This window comes from Ictalurus furcatus, chromosome 5 (assembly GCF_023375685.1).
Source record: "Ictalurus furcatus strain D&B chromosome 5, Billie_1.0, whole genome shotgun sequence".
Lineage (NCBI taxonomy): Eukaryota > Metazoa > Chordata > Actinopteri > Siluriformes > Ictaluridae > Ictalurus > Ictalurus furcatus.
In genome coordinates this window covers 2082198-2100538 of record NC_071259.1, presented here as the reverse complement: position 1 = coordinate 2100538, position 18341 = coordinate 2082198, and the positions used below count along the sequence as shown (strand labels likewise).

The window sequence follows — 18341 nt, the reverse complement described above, 5'->3', positions numbered from 1 at the left end:
GCCTTAATACCAGCTGCAGTCCTGTCAGGTGAAGATCCAGCAGAATACTGAGACTGACAGTCCTGTCAATTTGATCCCACTCTCCCACTGACAGGGTGACAATTCAGCGAGAGTTGAATGAGCGGGTCTGTTTCCATGTTTCGCTTGATGTTCCAAATAATCTCACTGGATTTCGGTTCCTATGGAAGGGCCGGGAGACGTTATGAAGAAAAAGACAGCTTGAAAGGAAGCAGCAGAGATCGTTGGCGCCTCTCCCGAGTGTACGTACAGTAGCTAGTTCAGTTAGCTCGATTTGCTAATCTGGCAACGACGTTTGAGTTTTCAAACATGATTAGTGCGTTATTTAAGTTGCGTCGAAGCTAGTTTCTATTGCGACACGATCGACTCGCTAGTGTGAATATAGCATGCTAGGACACGGTCAGTTCATTCGTAGCTAACAACATAAATCAGCCCTCGACCCCACCCTTTTCTCATGTTCCTCTGCAAATGAAGAACAGATATAGAAGAGACAGAGTGTGTGTGTGTGTGTGTGTGTGTGTGTGTGTGTGTGTACTGTATGTGAGAGAGAGCGAGTGCATGTGTGCGTGTTGGGTGGGGGCTTTGGGGTGTCAACTCGAACAGACTTCCATGTAGCTAATTTATTTACAGATTTAATTAGACCGATTGAGCCCTCACAGTTCTGAGAGAGTGAGAGAGAGATAACAGGGGAGAAATGTTGCCAGCGCTACACTAGTTTAATTACTCTCTCCTGCTCCAGATCCCCATTCACCCACGTCTGGGGAGAAGCTTAATTAAAATCCTCATTATTTTACTTTTAATTAGTTCTCCCCTTCTTTTGTTTCCTTTCACCATATGGCCATGTTCCGTGGTCAAATTAACGTAATTGAGCTAATTAAGCCGATCGCCTTAATTATTCAAAGCCTTCCTATTGGCTGACGCTCTCCCCCCTCCCGCCCCCCCCCCCCCCATACGCTGTCTCTCCGTCTCTCCGTCTCTCCGTCTCTGACATTCTCAGCTCTGCTAAGTTCACAGTTGTCAAGTGTGTACGAGTGAGTGTGTGTGTGTGTGTGTGTGTGTGTGTGTGTGTGTGTGATGTATCGGGGCCCCCTCATCCCTCATCACAAGCCTGTCACTGCAGCCCCCGCCCGTGAAGATGTCTTCCAGAACATTCCCATGACAGTAACGTAGCAGACAATGTCCTCGTCCTCATCCTCATCCTCATCGTCCTGTCCTGTAGAGAACCACGAAGGAGGAAAACTGTGACATTACACCCCGCACTCTAGAAAATGTACAGTAGGATTGACTATTGGGGGAAACTGTAATAAATTTCTCCTAAAACGTTTGGTTTTTTTTTGCTCAAGATTAAAAGTATACTCCAATGTTTTTCAATACTAATGTCTATCCATCACGTCTGTACTGTACGTGTGATTACCACGGAGAAAAAATATCACTACATCTCCCTGCGCTGAGACGACGGCGTCGGAAATCCTTTCGGACGGAGGCGTTCTCATAATGGAAGTCCATAGAAGGGCAATATATAATAAATCAATAAACATTTCAAACACATGACTTTACAAGGCGAGTAAGTTCTGATTCGCAATCTGATTGGCTGAAGAGTGCTTTTGTGTGTTTTTTTGGTTTTTTTTTTACTTTTTACGAAATCTGTATCATTCCGCTGATCGCCGGTCGCTAAGTAACAGCGACGGTAACGTTACGCCTAGCCGCTTCGAATCGTGAGCCATGCCTTAAGAAATCCATAAAACCGACAGGTTAAGAAACATAACGTACACCACGCTGTATTTTGTTGCTTGGACCGTGAAAATAGTTTCCGCTGCGATTGAATCGACGGTTATGTCGTTTCAATTAGTCTGCGAATAAAGTAATGCGGTGTTCAAAGGACATAATCAGTCAGTCAACCTTTTCCTACTAATTACCGGAGCTGATGCTGATGCTGAAGCTCACGGTGTTTAAAAGGTTTCACCCGTCTTCTTACTTCGTTGCATAGCAACAAGACACCTGTGATGGAACTACTTCTTTTGTGGCGGGAGAATCAACTGAAGGAATGTTTGTCGTTTCTTTCTTTACTTCTTTTCCTTTGCAGTGGAGCGCTCGAGGTCGTGCCAGGAATAACATCTTGGCTGTGAAGATCAATGCAACTCTGAGACCGAATCACAGCCAAGATGGTATTCAGAGTAACACCTACCCACTCGTGTTCTGTTGCTTATTACTATTATATTATATATATATATATATATATATATATATATATATATATATATATATATATATACACACACACACACACACACATATATATATATGTATATATAGATATATTTAAAGTCTTACCAAAGACTAACTTTCCAACACTAAAAAAGTAGTTCCAGTTACACCTGTTAAAAATAAACCTTCAGCCTGATGCCATAGGAGAACCCATTTAAGTTGCGCACGGAACCTTTTAGTCTCACGTTCTTTAGAGAACCATCTATTTAAAGAATCCACAAACGGTTCTTCAAAGCAGTGCCTCAACAAACCCGATTATCTTAAGTTCTCTATTTGAAAAAAAAAAAAAGAAGAAAAAAAAAAAGCTATTGCTTTAAGGAACCAAAGTCAGGTTCTTAAGAGTGATGCCAGGAGAACCTTCTGACAAATCCAGACCCACAAAGAACCTTATAGGGTTCGCTTTAACCTGTTAAGGGACGATACCGTGAAGAACCAACGCACTGCTCTGAAGAAGCTATAAGGAAACTTATGAAGAACTTCTTGAATCTCCAACGAACCATAGAGCTCAAGTCGAGAACGCTGTACAATGAAAAATGGCTGTTGACGAGAAGGTTCTTTGCTGTAAAGAACCATCGAAGAACCTTTCATTTTAAGAGCGTACCTACATGCATACAGTACCTACGGTTAGTGGTGTCCACGCACCCTTCATATCCAAACGCAGTAGCACAAATTGTTCTGAAAAAGTTCGTAATTAACAAAAAAAAAAATAGCTTCACATTTATAAAGAGTTCGTGAACGCGCTCTCCGTGAACGCTGTGCATAAACGTCACCGCCTTAAAATCTGCCCTAAGGCTTCCGGCTTGGAGTGAGCGCGTTTTCGGGTCTTTTCTCGGACCGGAGAACACGCGGTGAAATTTCACACACATACGCTCGAGCTACCGTAAACCGAAGCTCAATTAAACTAGCAGGACTATTCCTTTACCTTCTGTTTTTAGGGATTTAAATACATTTTGCGGTGTAAATCCGGTGCTTTAAGATTTTGTGACGGTAGCTGGAAGGTCGCGAGATCGAATCCCGCAACTGCCAGGCACTTTCGAGGACGGCCGTTTTAGCCTGAAGCGTTGATCTCTGTGCTTGTACGTAATAACTCATTTGCTTAAAAAAAACAAACAAAAAAGTTGTGTATGTGCTTAGTCATCAGGCCTGAAGGATGTACCCACAGTAAGAAATTTGCATAAATTTGCAAACCTGCCTGTAACCTCTACTGTATACCGACCGCAAAACAGACGCATAGAGCATCAGAAGCGTCTCGTTAGGGTGCTATTTAAAACACTCCTGCCTCTTTCTCCATCACACTCTTTCTCAGCATGCCGCACGGAAGCTCAAGCAATTAGACTCATTTGCATGTGTTAATATGATTAATTAGTGAGCATAAACACTTTCTTTCCATGACAGAAGCTGCACAGAAATCCGTACACCTGCGAAGTTTTTTTTTTTTTTTTTTATAAATCCTGATCGGCGATAAAGCTCATCAGGCTAAGAGGCTTTTTCTTCCAGACCTGCTAATTGGCATCTGAATATGCCTGGCTAATTAGTAATATGCAGATGAGGCTCGCTTCGTCTGAACGCGGTGTGCGAGCCGTGGCGCCGTGGGTGTACGAACCGCGCTTGCGGTTTTATACCTCCAGATACGAAGATAACTGTAATGAATGGATTCGCATTGGAATTTTCAGCAATAATCATCCCGTTTCGAACGCTAACTCTACTGTACTGTGAGAACCGAGCCAAAACGAGACAAACGGTAGCGGGTTAGAAGGTGTCGACGGTATTTCTATTTCACAGAGGATTAGACGAACGTCAGAAATACGTCAGATCGTCCGGTCGTTAACGCGCGGCTAACGGCGCATCGCTAATCTAAAACCCACGTCAAATGATCGCTGACGAAGCGAGGAATCGCTCGCTAACGGCCGCAGCGGGTTTAAAATGGACGCAGCGTGCACCGGAATGCCTGTAACCAACTCCGTCACGTGTACACGTGCGATAGAATATATAAATTCTGTATATATCGAAACAGCTGATGCATGTAAAACACAATAAGACCATGTGTGATAAACATCTGGGTTCTTGGGGGAGGAGAGATTGGGGGGGCGGAGCCAACCCTGTGGTAACTGGGTCATCCTGCGTTAAATTAACTGGCATCTAGAGTCTTATTACGTGTAAAAACGTCATTACAGCCGTCACAGAGAGCAACTAATTCCATCCAAATAGGGCTAATAAAATGTGATCATTTGCAAACTTATTAAAGGGTGCGTAGTTTATTTTAGGGGTCCGATTCTGGAGCGGTTTTACTGTGGACTTCGTATCGTTCTTACTCATTTATATCTATATCTAATATATTTATATTATACGCGTTCACGCTTTCCGTAACTTTCGCTCGACGCTGGTCCAAAGTTTGAAGCCGCTCGGTTATGTACAAAGATGGATAGAGTTTAGAGGGTTTCAAGAAGAACCGTTATCCGTCGAAAGAATGTGACGTATTCGACCGATCACAGCCTTCATCTCCCACCCACGTGCTTTTCATACGGACCAGAGATCCGTTTCTTGGATAACACATAGGTTTGAAAACAGCTTACACACACACACACACACACAAAGTGTAAAACACAATTAAGCTGGGTTTACACCGTGTCATCGTGAGAAATTGTTGATTAAAATCTCCGAGCGCTCGTCTACGACGCTCGTCTAAAACCCACCAATAGGGGGACGGCGTAGGACGACTCCAAACTCACATGACCGCTACAAATACCGTAGCTACGAAGAAACAAAATGGCCGATTGATGGTGTTAGCAGAATGTACTCATTTGTTATCATTAGAGGATCTACGTTGTATGATCTGACGTGGAGAACATGCGCCATCTTATAGGTTTTAACCTACGTTAATCTGGTACAGCGTGACGAGATGAAAATCCGCCGTAAAAATCTTCAAAACCGCCTTTAATTACGTACGTGTGGGCAGAGCTAAACACACTTCTACGCCTTTAGGTATCGCACGAGTTATTCTTTAAAGCCATCGAGCGAAAACGACAAGGCCGGCTTAGTCGAGGGCCAAGTGTGCGATGTGTGTGTATGAAGAAGAGGAGGAGGAGGAGGAGGAGGAGGAGGAGTTCAGAGATGTGGTGTGTACTTTGATTGCGACACGGTAAACAGTTAATGTGCGTGATTGTTTTCAGGCAGTGAATCCAAAGCAGCGAGTTCCTCTTAATTAGCTAGGAGGCAGATTAGGCTTTATTAAATTCGAACACAGGATCAGAGCAAAGTTCAGCCTCTCCTGTGCAAATGCAAGAGCAGATAGCGCGCTCACACTTACACACACACACACACACACGTTGACAATTAATTGCTTCTGTAATGTTCAGAGCTTACTCGCTCCTTCGGGTAATGCGTTTTGCACCAACGGGAGTGAAGCTAATCACTACATGAACAAACAGCAATAAACAATACGTATCATCAGCCGTGTTGTTTACCAAAAAAAAAAAATATTCAGTCTTCTTCTTCTTTTTTTTTTTTTTTAAAGCATTTATTGTATATTGTGTTTTAAATAAGTGTCACATATTGACCATATGATTGAACCGTAACACGTGGCACTGTTTTATTTATATTTATATATATATATATTTAAAGTAAAATAAAAAGAAAGAAAGAAAAAAAAAAAAAGAGAGGAGTATTTACACCTCAACCCTGAACCATGTAAAAAAATAAAAATAAAAATCAGACAAAAAAAAAAAAAAAAAAACCACATGTCAGAAAAAGCAAAACACCAAGAAATCAAAATAAGAGCACGGGCAGTGCAGTACTGCAGAAAGCCACGCTTCAGGATCTTCAGGTTCCACGGTTAAAGTCTTCCAAGTCTATAGGAAATCCCGTAGAGTCCGTTAGAGATCAAGCCGGGCCCGGAGAGAGTCTTGCGTACGGGGAAAATCCCGCAGCTCCGTTCAGAAAGGAAAGGAAGGGAGGACGGGTTCCTGCGGAGGGGCCGTGGAGCGGAGCGGAGTACGGAAGTGCTTTATGGCCTCTCAGGATGAGAGCGTAGGAGAACGGCATGCACGGGAGAGCCGGAGAAGATCCCGAGGCCGGAGATCCCCGAGACACGGCGGGATGGAGGGGATGAAGCGAGGAAGAGACGAGGAGGACGGGCTTTCAGCAAACCTGCCGAGACAACACATCAGAGCTTCGCGAATCAGACGACAGCAAAACGACGAGCGACAGTTTCAACAGAACATTCAAGTCCACACAATTAGTAAGGAGTTCCCGCTTTGAGGTTTAAACGGAACCAAAACGTGTTAGAACCTGGCTTTCAAGCAGCTGAATACGGCTTTAACTAGCTAATAGGTTCTAGTTCTAATAGGGCTTAGAACTGATCAGAGTTTATCACGAAGAAGAGAGGACAGTGTGTCTATAGTGTTGTAACTTGGCTTTCAAGCAAACTCTAGTTGAACTAGAGGTTCTGGGGGCGGAGCTTCGTGTGCATGGGCGGGGATAGGGATTAGGTTCAAGGAGTAACCATTTTTAACTATCAGACACATGGTCTTGACAAATTATGGCCAATAGGTTATCTCGAGGTTCCGGAAGCATGCACTAGCTCCTCAGCATCATGCAGGGTTTACATTTAAAAAAAAAAAAAAGTTTTTATTTTGGCCAGGCTTATCTGCCGTTTTGAAGATGGTTACTCGACGGATCAGCGTCAATATTTACATCATCACACAAACAAGCTTTTATTTCAACCAGTGTGAATAAACCAGTGCGAGGTATTGTGGGTCCTCACTCACTTTTTGGTCAGGCAGCACAGGGTTCCCCTGCAGATGCGCACTGAGCAGGGTGGCACTGGGCCGGTCGTGCTCGCAGAAGATGGTGCCGTTGACGTAGTGGAAACGGTCGCCGGGGACCAGACGGTTTCTGCACGTCGCACAGGAGAAACACTGGAGGACGAAACCACACAAGAAAATAATTAAATAAATAAATAAATAAATAAATCATTCAGACGAGCCCTGGGACGCAAAACGTCGAATATGACTGCGACAAAAATAGCATTAACGCGTCTGACGCTGCCTTCATATCCGCGTGCTGTGTATATTTCAAGAAAATCAGAAAGGTCAGAGCGCTCAGAAGGCAAGACAAAAAATGTAAAAATAAAGTGCTTTGCTAGAGGGCCGATTTGCATATTGAAGGCGTCGGCAATATCAGAATTAATAACGCAAACGTTTCTATAGTAACAGCTCGTTCACAGGGACTCGTATAGCGGACGAGCTACGTGATCCAAGACTAAGAACAGACGGATTTAAAACGGTGCTGTAATTTAACAAAGTAAAATTTACAATAATTGATACGGTGAAGCTTCGTGTTAAGTGATGTTAATTCAACAGTAACAGAAGGAGTCTCCAGTGTCAGAGTTTGCAACGGTCAGCTGTGACTTTTTTGGTCTTGTTAATGTCGAGAGCGCGAGAGAGAGCGAGAGAGAGCGCGATTGTGAGAGAGAGAGAGAGAGGGAGAGAGAGAGTGCGATTGAGAGAGAGAGAGGGAGAGAGAGAGTGCGATTGAGAGAGAGAGAGAGAGAGTGCGATTGTGAGAGAGAGAGAGAGAGCGATTGAGAGAGAGAGAGGGAGAAAGAGAGTGCGATTGAGAGAGAGAGAGGGAGAGAGAGAGAGGGAGAGAGAGAGAGAGGGAGAGAGAGAGAGGGAGAGAGAGAGAGGGAGAGAGAGAGTGCGATTGAGAGAGAGAGAGGGAGAGAGAGAGAGGGAGAGAGAGAGTGCGATTGAGAGAGAGAGAGGGAGAGAGAGAGAGGGAGAGAGAGAGTGCGATTGAGAGAGAGAGAGGGAGAGAGAGGGAGAGAGAGAGAGTGCGATTGAGAGAGAGAGAGGGAGAGAGAGAGTGCGATTGTGAGAGAGAGAGAGAGAGCGATTGAGAGAGAGGGAGAGAGAGAGAGGGAGAGAGAGAGTGCGATTGAGAGAGAGAGAGGGAGAGAGAGAGAGGGAGAGAGAGAGAGGGAGAGAGAGAGTGCGATTGAGAGAGAGAGAGGGAGAGAGAGAGTGCGATTGTGAGAGAGAGAGAGAGCGATTGAGAGAGAGAGAGGGAGAGAGAGGAGGGAGAGAGAGAGAGCGCGATTGTGAGAGAGAGAGAGAGAGCGATTGAGAGAGAGAGAGGGAGAGAGAGAGCACAATTGAGAGAGAGAGAGGGAGAGAGAGATAGGGAGAGAGAGAGAGCGATTGTGAGAGAGAGAGAGAGAGAGAGCGATTGAGAGAGAGAGAGGGAGAGAGAGAGCACAATTGAGAGAGAGAGAGGGAGAGAGAGATAGGGAGAGAGAGAGAGCGATTGTGAGAGAGAGAGAGAGAGAGAGCGATTGAGAGAGAGAGAGAGAGAGCGATTGTGAGAGAGAGAGAGAGAGAGAGAGAGAGAGAGGCTGGTGCTGTTGAGAACAGGAACTAACGTTACACGCAACTATAAACGATAAAAAAGTCCTTCTTGAAAACCCGTGTTCAGATTCTTTAGATTTTCTTTCTTTAAAAAAAAAAAAAAGACATGATATATGAGTTTTGATTCTGTCTAAATATCAAATATTAAAAAGTAAATGGATTGTCCATGAGTTTAAAAAAAAAAAAAAAAATGCCTGAAGACATAAAATAAACAAAAAGATCCATCTTCCAAAAAAAAAAACAACACCCAATTTGTTTAAAAACCAGATAAAAAAACTACTTTTTAAAAAATCTAGTAGGTGTTCACTGGAGGTTTTTTTTTTTTTAAGTTACTTATTTTTTATTCGATGAAAAACGCTAGTAAATTCCCTCCAGGATTTATTGATTTCCGATCGCGGAAATTTTACACAAAACCAAAACAAACTCCGCGATCCTCGGAGGAGCTTGCCATTTTCCAAACATTTTCCGCAGATTCGGGCCGAGACGCATCCTAGCCGCCGAACCCCTCTTCGACTCACGTGCGTCGAACACCAGTACAGCCAAGAGGTCTCGTTTACCGACAAACATCACCGCGAAAGACCGCGCGGAACGATTTCGTGCGACTGCGATTCCGCCAGTTCGGGTAGTTTTCCGCAAACGAGGACAACAAAAAAGTCACAAACAAACAGAAATCCTGTACAGACTGAACAATAAACAGTCTAGACAGCTACAGAAGTTCTCAAGTGACTTGTTTAAGTGATTTACACCATATGTGTTTCTATTATATATATATATATTTATATATATATAAAAAGAAGCCTTAATTAACCGTCCATGAGCGTGGACACTATGCATGAAGGGGTTAAAAATTTTAAATGAAAAATAATAAAAAGGGATTAAAACACTTGAGGACTTTTTTCCTAGAACAGCACTGCAGTGAGAGTTTTATCCCTCTTTTTTTTTTTTATATTAATGGATGTCAAATGATGACCAGTGTTTATTTTCTTCCATAATACTCCATTACTACACTTTGTATCCGTTTAATTCCATCTCAGTGTTTGATCTCCGCTCTATCCGCACACCTTTGCTCCGGCGTTCTCGCACGCTCCGAACAGAGAAGAGGTTAAATGTGGCGAAGGTTTTTTTCTGACGAGATGCCAGCAGATGGGCCGCGGCGCTCACCTTGAGGTGGTAGACGTTGCCCTGCGCCCTCATCACCATCTCACTGGGAGGGATCGACTGGCCGCAGGCACTGCATGCACCTGTGTGCCCGAACAACCTGAAACACACACACACACACACACACACACACAATGATGAGCTGGAAGGATCCATCGTCACCCTCAGGGACTACACTGTTCACTATCTCTGTTTTTAAATGGCACCGCTGAGACAGCTCACATATAATGAGCACATCATTAGGCGTAGCGTTTGGCTTATCCTAGGCAAAGAAGAAAAAAAAAAAAGCCTGTTACGATATGATGCGAGGTATCTACGACACTTTGAAGCGTTGGGGGGAAAAAAAAAAAGTGCAGGAGTGGCGATGGAAATGAGTCTGATGCAAATGGAAGTAAGAGCTGCACATCCGTCAGAAGACCTGTGCAGCTTCGCTCGGCTCATTTGCATCGCAAATCAGGACGCCTCCAGCAACACCGACACGGCCCTTGTGTTAACTTGGGAGGAGTTTGTAATTTGCTGTTGATTCAAGGACGCGGCAGTCTGTATTTATTCCCAGACTCAAACCGTGGCCGTAGCGCGAGACCGTATTACATCGTCACGTCCTCCTCGTGCGTGGTGCCGGCACGTCCGGCTCGTTCGCTTTACAAACGAGCGCAGATGACCGTTTCAGACCTACAGTTTGGCCAAAAAAAACTGAAAACAAACAAACAAACAAACAAAAAAAAAAAACCAAACCACTATTTTATATTTATAGAGAACGTTCTGATCAGCAAGGACGTGTACAGTTTACGTATTACGTTTACATACACGTCGATATTCCGATATTAATCTGAGTCTGGCAATATTCTACCAGTCATGTAAACGCCGCAATCCGATCACCCGATTCGGATTAAGACGAGATTCTGATTCGCGCCCCTGGAATACGCCCGTTTTAATCGGAAATTTGTTGCACGTAAACACCTTATTCGGAGAGGAACGCCCACGCTCAGGAGTCGTGAGTACCGACTCACAACTTAGATGCTTAGAGTGGTGCTTGAAAGTTTGCGAACCCTTTCGAAATGTTCTATACGTTTTCATAAATATGACCCAAAACATCATCAGGTTGTCACACACGTCCTAAACGTAGCTCAAGAGAACCCAATTAAATTCAAAAAATATTGATTTGTTTATTGAGGAAAATGATCCAATGTTACACATCTGAGAGAGGCCAAAGTGTGTGAACGTCTAGGATTAGCAGTTTAATTTGAAGGTGAAATCAGAGTCAGGTGATTTCAGTCAGTGAGATGATGATCGGGTGTGAGCGAGCGAGTGAGCGAGTGAGCGTCCGGTTTTATTTAAAGAACGGGGATCGATCAGAGTCCGATCTTCACGACACACGTTCGTGGAGGTGTATCACGGCACAGGAGATTTCTGGTGAACCTCGGAAAAAGTCGTTGATGCTGATCAGGCTGGAAAAGATTACACGGCCATGTCTGAAGAGTTTGGTCTCCACCGATCCACATTCAGACAGACTGTGTACGAACGGAGGAAATTTAAGACCCTCATCAGAAGCGGACACCAGCAAAGATCACTCCAAGAGCAAGACGTGTAAACAGTCTGTGAGGTCACAAGGGAACCTGGGGTAACGTCTAATCAACTAAAGTCTGATCTCACATTGGCTAATGTTAATGTTCGTGAGTCCACCATCACGAGAACACTGGACAACAATGGTGTGCATGGCAGGGTCGCAAGGAGGAAGCCTCCGCTCTCCAAAAACAACATTGCTGCCCATCTGCAGTTTGCTGAAGATCACGTGGAAAAGCCAGGAGGCTAGTGGAAAAACGTTTTGTAGACAGATGAGACCTAAATAGAGTTTTTGGTCTGCATTCCAGCATTAGAACCTTATCCAATCTGTGAAACATGGTGGTGGTGGTAGTATCATGGTTTGGGGTTGTTTTGCTGCATCTCACCAGGACGACTCGCCATCACTGATGGAACGATGAGTTCTGAATCACACCAGCGAACTCTAAAGGAAAACATCAGGACATCTCTCTGATCTGAATCTGAAGAGAAAGTGGGTCATGCAGCATGACAACGATCCTGAACACACGAGTCGTTCTACCAAAAGAACGATCGAAGAAAAATGAAGTGAGTGTTTCGGAACGGCCGAGTCAAAGTCCTGATCTTAATCCAGTAGAGATGTTGTGGAAGAACCTGAAGCCAGCAGTTCCTGTGAGGAAACACACCCACATCCCAGAGTTGAAGCCGTTCTGTACCGAGGAACGGGATAAAACTCCTCCGAGCCGATGTGCAGGACCGATCAACACTTACCCCAAACGTTTATCTGCAGTTATTACTCCACAAGGGGGTCACACCAGATACCGAAATCAAACGTTCATGTACTTTGTCGCTCACAGATGTGCAACATTGGGTCATTTTCCTCAGTAAGTAAATAAATAAATAAACGACCGAGTATAATATTTTTTCTCTCATTTGTTTAACTGGGTTCTCTTGGTCTACTTTTAGGGCTGCTGTGAAAATCTGATGACGTTAAACGGAATTTGATGTGCATGTATAAACGTAGCCAGCGTCTGAGCCCGGCCTTATCGCCGTGAGGCTCACGGAAGTCTCTTTCACGCTAAACGGATTACCGGATGACTTGCGCCACTTTCTCACCGATCCAGGAACATGGTTCATAAGAAGAAACAACCGAACCTGGAACTCAATGGGCCACGGTTCAGCCTGTTACATAAAACGGGATGCATCACCATGGCGACATCAGTTTCATCTTTTTTTTTTTTTTTTTTTAAATGATGCATGTAACTCAACGATTCAGTTTTGTGATGAAGCGGAGCTACTTTTACCCTCCTGAATTCCATTATTTTCTCATAAACAGCACGTTCGGAAGCGTTGTATTCCTCTTATACCACAGTGATTTGCCAATTAGAATTTGTATTTATTAAAGAATGGCACGTTGTACTTTTTTTTCCCCCCGTTTACAGTTAGGTTTAATGTCGTTACAGAAACAAGTTGTTCCTGTTCTCACTTCCATTATAGTAAATGCGTATATATCAGCCTCATTGTTTTCAACAACAGAAAAAGAGCAGCGTGCCGCGTTATAAAGAAACCGCAACGACGACTTTCCATCGGGGGAAAGCGGCTGAGACTGGAGACTCCTTCCACAAATGTTCCGTCTCCTCACAGGAAACTTCCAAATAACAAAATGTTTATTAAGCTGCTTTTCTTTTGTTTTGTGTGTGTGTGTGTGTGTGTGTGTGTGTGTGTGTGTGTGTGTGTGTGTGTGCGTGCGTGTTTGTTTCGGCATGGCAATTCTGACCTGATGTAGTCGCTCCTGCACAGGATCATGCCTCCTTTACTGTAGCACGTGGTGCCGATGTCGCCCAGCTGAGCCTGGCAGCACGAGCACTTCAGGCAGCGTGTGTGCCAGTAGCGCTCCATGGAGAAGAGCAGGAAGCGGTCGGAGATCCGACCTCCGCAGCCCGCGCACGCACGTGACGCGCACCCGGCTCCGCCCACCGCCTGGCTGTTCACCATGCCTACACAGCGACGCAGAAGAGTCAAGCATGTCCGACCACATCGACCACAACAACATCCGTCAGAAGATCAAACCACACACAGCCAAAAACGTTCACGGGCAAAACAACGAACGCGAGATATCTCGTCACCGGATTGAACGAAAACGAGATAATGTCCGACGGCACTCGTTTGATTTGTATACTGATTAGAGATCATCCAGAGGAAATATCTTTCATTTGCACGTCCGTGAGATAATACATACAGCACACATGCGTATCTGAAGACAATTTACATCCGAGTGCAAAAGTTTGTGCGCCCTTATGACAAAATGAGGCTTTTATCTCGGATATTTCTCCCCCTCTCTCTAAACTCAGAGACTAGGAAATAGGTCGGGGTGTGCAAACTTTTGCGCTATCCAGCCTAGCCTATTCACAGTCGTAGCTTTTACACACCTGCATTCTTAGTGACTGGAGGCGATTTCATTACGTGACAAGTATTTCCGTATCATTTTGAAAAACAGTTCAACCGCTTCAATTAAAAGCACAAGAACTGATCAAATAAAATAAATACAAATAAAATCAAAACGCTGCATCAATCAAGCAATCATAAATTTATCGTTTGTCAACAAAAAACAATGTATTTGCAGTTGTGTCTACGTGCGAATTGTGTTTATTTAATTTACTGGGCATGTAAACGCGAGTGTACTTCCATGACGTAATGTACGGTACAAAGTGAAGCACTGATTTTAAAAAATAAATAAATAAAAAAATAAAAAAAGCAGTCCTCTGTGGATTAAGTCATGGAATTTAAGACTAAAGCAACTCATAAACGCGGGTAACGACCCTTCCATTCATCCAGAACAGTGTGTAAATGTTCAACATTCAACATGAACACACTGAGAAGTTAATCACACACACACACACACACACACACACACACACACACACACACAAATACAAGTTAAAAGCAACTTTGTTAGTTTAAGTCCTAACAAGATTTGCACTTGATATACTGGAGTCCCTCAGGGCATGTGACCTGCTACAGGAAGCTCGATCATAAGTTCTCCGGAAAATGAAGTGAAACCCGCTTCGTGTGAAAAGTTTCAGCGGTCCTGCACGAACCAAAGCGAGCTCGTGTGGCCTAGACTACAGCCAGAAAAAAATGAATAAATAAATACCCGCAGCGTAACCCGATACCGTAGATAAAACAGTGTATTTATATACTTCTGAGGAAGAATAACTGCGGTGTATTTCAGTAATAACAGAAGACGGATGGAGTGAAAATAGAGAGTCACTGAAAGGAACAGGAAATTCCTGGAAATAAAAAGTCTTTCATCAGCTGCATATACATGCACACACACACACACACACACACAGTATATACACACATACATATACACACATACATACATAGCTGCATATAACTTGTATACTTCACAATATCATCATGAATAAAATACATAGTGAAAGATAAACAAGCGATATGTTATGGATAAATGATAAGTTTTAAATTATGTTTATCTTTAAACAAACAAACAAACAAACAAACAGAAGGTGGATGTGGATCTTAAATTACAGCCAGGGAATAACATTTCATTCTGACTGTCCGAATCTTCACAACGTTCCTGTTAAGGCAAAAATATACACAATCCACATTTGACTGCGAATCTGATGCTAGAATCGACAAGGGGGGAAAAAAGTCTGTTGTTGTTGTTTATTTAGTTTTAAGAAACAGCATAATAATATCTAAAAGTCAGCTTGTGATGCGTAGATGCAGATAACAAAGAGGGAATCCTGGAATCCTGTTGGTCCCTTGACAACAGTGAGAAAGTTCACGATTGTTATGTTGTGCAAGTCAAACGTCTTTGTATTTTATATATTAAACTGCGTGCTCACGTGCAATGAAATCTCTCTCTTTTTTTTTTTTTTTAAATCAGTGTTGATCTATGGAGCTGCCGTTCCTTCGGTAAGCTGGTCCCAGTGTATGAGCGAGTGTAAATACAGCTCAACGCTCAAAACACCACGTTCTACATTTAACACCCGCCACATGATGCAGGAAGTCTGTGGGTTTCTATACAGGAATAGGATTTGAGCTTCCTAACAAGCAGACGATGGAGACGATGATGAAACTTGTGCAGACGTGACAAGATCCAGACACTGAATCATCAGGATTCACGAAATAAACTACTGCAGGCTGATCATATCGGAGGAAACCCACCAGGACGGAGATGCAGAGCAGAATAAACAGCAGGAAAATGAAAGGAAACTGGGCGATCTTGCGAAAACCTCACTTAATGAAGGACGTTTGAAGAGATAGGTAATTAGCAATTAATATACTTGAACTGTGAGGATGAAATTTGACAAAAATACATCATGAAAAAGGCAAAAAAAAAAAAAATCTGGTGCAGGAATCAAGTTTAACATCTAATCAGTTACTTGTGTCGGATATATCAGAAAAGTGTACTGAAAACTTTCATATTTTTGATGACATCACCCAGATTTAGTTTAAAATTTACTGTTCAGGTTTTTTTTCCCCCTTCACACACACACACACACACACACACACACACAATAAGTATATATGATGACCTTTCTGATGATAAAGATATGAGTAGCCAAGAAATAAACTGTGGGATAATAATAATAATAATAATAATAATAATAATAATAATAATTAATAAATAAATAAATAGAATAAAATAAAAGAATCTATATCTATACATGAATAGAAATACTAAAATAATAATAAAATAGTCAAAAATAGACACAGCTTCAGTTTACAGCATGAGTAAATAATAATAATAATAATAATAATAATAATAATAATAATAATAATTTCACTCACCTTCAACTTTCTCAGTAAATTCACCCGGGGAAAAAACACAACCCAGAGCCAGATGTTTTCAGTTCCCACAGCTGTTTCTGCGTCCAAACCTGCAACTCGTGAAACTAAATAAACTATAATATATTCTAGAATTAATTTCTATAATGTTTTGATTTACAGCACGTCTCGAGGGCTTCTGCTGTGTGAATGATAAACATGGTGTGAGCGGAGAACCGAGTCAGAACAACACCGAGTCAGAACAACACCGAGTCAGAACAACACCGAGTCAGAACAGCGTTAACGGGGTTTGTGACCGGAAACCAAGAACACGCGCTTCTTTTCGGTCCACTCGGGATGTGAGGCGGTGAGCGCGCGCGCTTTTTTTTATTAGTCTTCGAGGTGACGTAATAGAGTTGTAGCTCCCAGCGGCCAATGAGAGCAGCCTGGGGGCGTGGCTAAGGAAAAAAGACGGGTTGGTGTTCGAAAAGGCGAATTTGTTGCCAGGTCCTCGATTTTCACTAGAATTTTAGTTTGTTTCGTTTACTGCCTCTATCTATCTATCTATCTATCTATCTATCTATCTATCTATCTGTCTGTCTGTCTGTCTGTCTGTCTATCGATCTGATCTGTCTGTCTGTATGTATGTCTGCCTGTCTATCTATCTATCTATCTATCTGTCTGTCTGTCTATCTATCTGTCTGTCTGTCTGTCTATCTATCTGTCTGTCTGTCTGTCTGTCTGTCTATCCATCTATCTATCTATATGTCTGTCTGTCTATTTATCTATCTATCTATCTATCTATCTATCTATATGTCTGTCTATCTATCTGTCTATCTGTCTGCCCGTCTGTCTATCTGTCTGTGTATCTATCTATCTATCTATCTATCTATCTATCTATCTATCTATCTATCTATTCATTCATTTATTCATTTATTTTTCTGGTTGAGGGTTTACATACACTAGATGAATCATGTTAATGTTTTAATACAAAGAAAAATCTCATCCTTAGTAGTTTGACCAGGCTTTCTCAGCAGCTGCTCCCAGGTTCTGGAACAGTCTCCCTTTTCATTTTAGATCTTTCCCCTCTATTACCAAGTTCAAGTCTTCTCTGAAGACCCACTTTTATTTGTTATCTTTTAATTCGGTCTGAGGGTGTAGAATTTTCATTTGTCCGTCCGTATTTGATACTAATAAATGTTGGTTTTACTGTAAATCTGTTTTTATACTACTTGTACAGCACTTTGTTTTCAACGTCTGTTGTTTTTAAATGTGCTTTATGAATAAATAAATGAACTAATCAGCCATAACATTAAACCACTGATTGATTATCTCTTTGCAGTGTCAGTTGTCAAGCGCTGGGATATATTTATTAGGCAGCAAGTGAACAGTCAGGTCTCGAAGTCGATGTGTTCGAAGCAGGAAAAATGGGCAAGCGTAAGGATGAACGACATTGACAAAGGCAAAATTGTGATGGCTAGACGACCGAGTCAGAGCCTCTCCAAAACAGCAGGTTTCGTGGGGTGTTCCCGGTATGCAGTGGTTACCAAAAGTGGTCCAAGGAAGGACAACCGGTGAACCGGCGACAGGGTCATGGGTTCCCAAGGCTCACTGATGAACGTGTGGTGCGAAGGCTAGCCCGTCTGGTCCGATCCTACAGAACAGCTTCTGTAGCACAGATTGTTGAAAACTTTAACGCTGGCTCTGATAGAAAGGAGTCAGAACACACAGATCATCACAGCTTGCTGCGTACATGGCTGTGAAGATGCAGAGAGGTCAGAGTTCCCATGCTGACCCCTGTCCACCACCGAAAGCACCTACAACGGGCACGTGAGCATCAGATCTGGACCATGGAGCAACGGAAGAAGGCGGCCTGGTCTGATGAATCACGTTTACTTTTACATCATGTGGACGGCAAGTTTTAAAATGGAATAAAAAAATAATATTAAAGTGGACTACTTGTCCTGTTTAAATGTGCTGTTTTACATGTTCTCAATATTTATTACAATGTTTAATATTTATATGTGTAATAATACATGATCATAAGGGCCATAGTGAAGGAAGAGTGAAGAAAACAGTGTAGTTTTGCTAACCAAGTTCATGTCTGTTTATCTCAGACTCTCTAACTTTATGTTAAATGTGACATTCTGTTAGTAC

General features: G+C 42.8%; 1 protein-coding gene across 4 annotated transcripts; it reads right to left on the bottom strand.

Annotated features, from left to right (window-relative positions):
* Nucleotides 1–995: 995 nt before the first annotated feature.
* si:dkey-90l8.3 (LIM domain transcription factor LMO4-B) lies at nucleotides 996–17042 on the bottom strand. 4 transcript variants are annotated; one of them, XM_053624127.1, is made up of 5 exons: nucleotides 16209–17042; nucleotides 13165–13384; nucleotides 9852–9948; nucleotides 7050–7199; nucleotides 996–1231 (listed from the first exon to the last, which is right to left on the bottom strand). In XM_053624127.1, the coding sequence occupies exons 2-5, from the start codon at nucleotides 13380–13382 to the stop codon at nucleotides 1130–1132; spliced, it is 567 nt and encodes a 188-aa protein (XP_053480102.1). In that variant the 5' UTR covers nucleotides 13383–13384; nucleotides 16209–17042; the 3' UTR covers nucleotides 996–1129. The 4 variants fall into 4 exon arrangements, with proteins under 4 accessions (XP_053480102.1, XP_053480104.1, XP_053480105.1 ...); XM_053624130.1 differs by lacking the exon at nucleotides 996–1231 and adding an exon at nucleotides 2333–6429 and having other exon boundaries at nucleotides 9752–9948; XM_053624131.1 differs by lacking the exon at nucleotides 996–1231 and adding an exon at nucleotides 2333–6429.
* Between the last annotated feature and the right edge of the window lie 1299 nt (nucleotides 17043–18341).

Coding starts and splice junctions, on each gene's coding strand:
- si:dkey-90l8.3 (XM_053624127.1), bottom strand. CDS start 13,382: ATGGTGAACAGCCAGGCGGTGGGCGGAGCCGGGTGCGCGTCACGTGCG. Junction 9,949..13,164: donor TGCAGGAGCGACTACATCAG/GTCAGAATTGCC, acceptor TGTGTGTTTCAG/GTTGTTCGGGCACACAGGTG. Junction 7,200..9,851: donor GCAACGTCTACCACCTCAAG/GTGAGCGCCGCG, acceptor TTCGTCCTCCAG/TGTTTCTCCTGTGCGACGTG.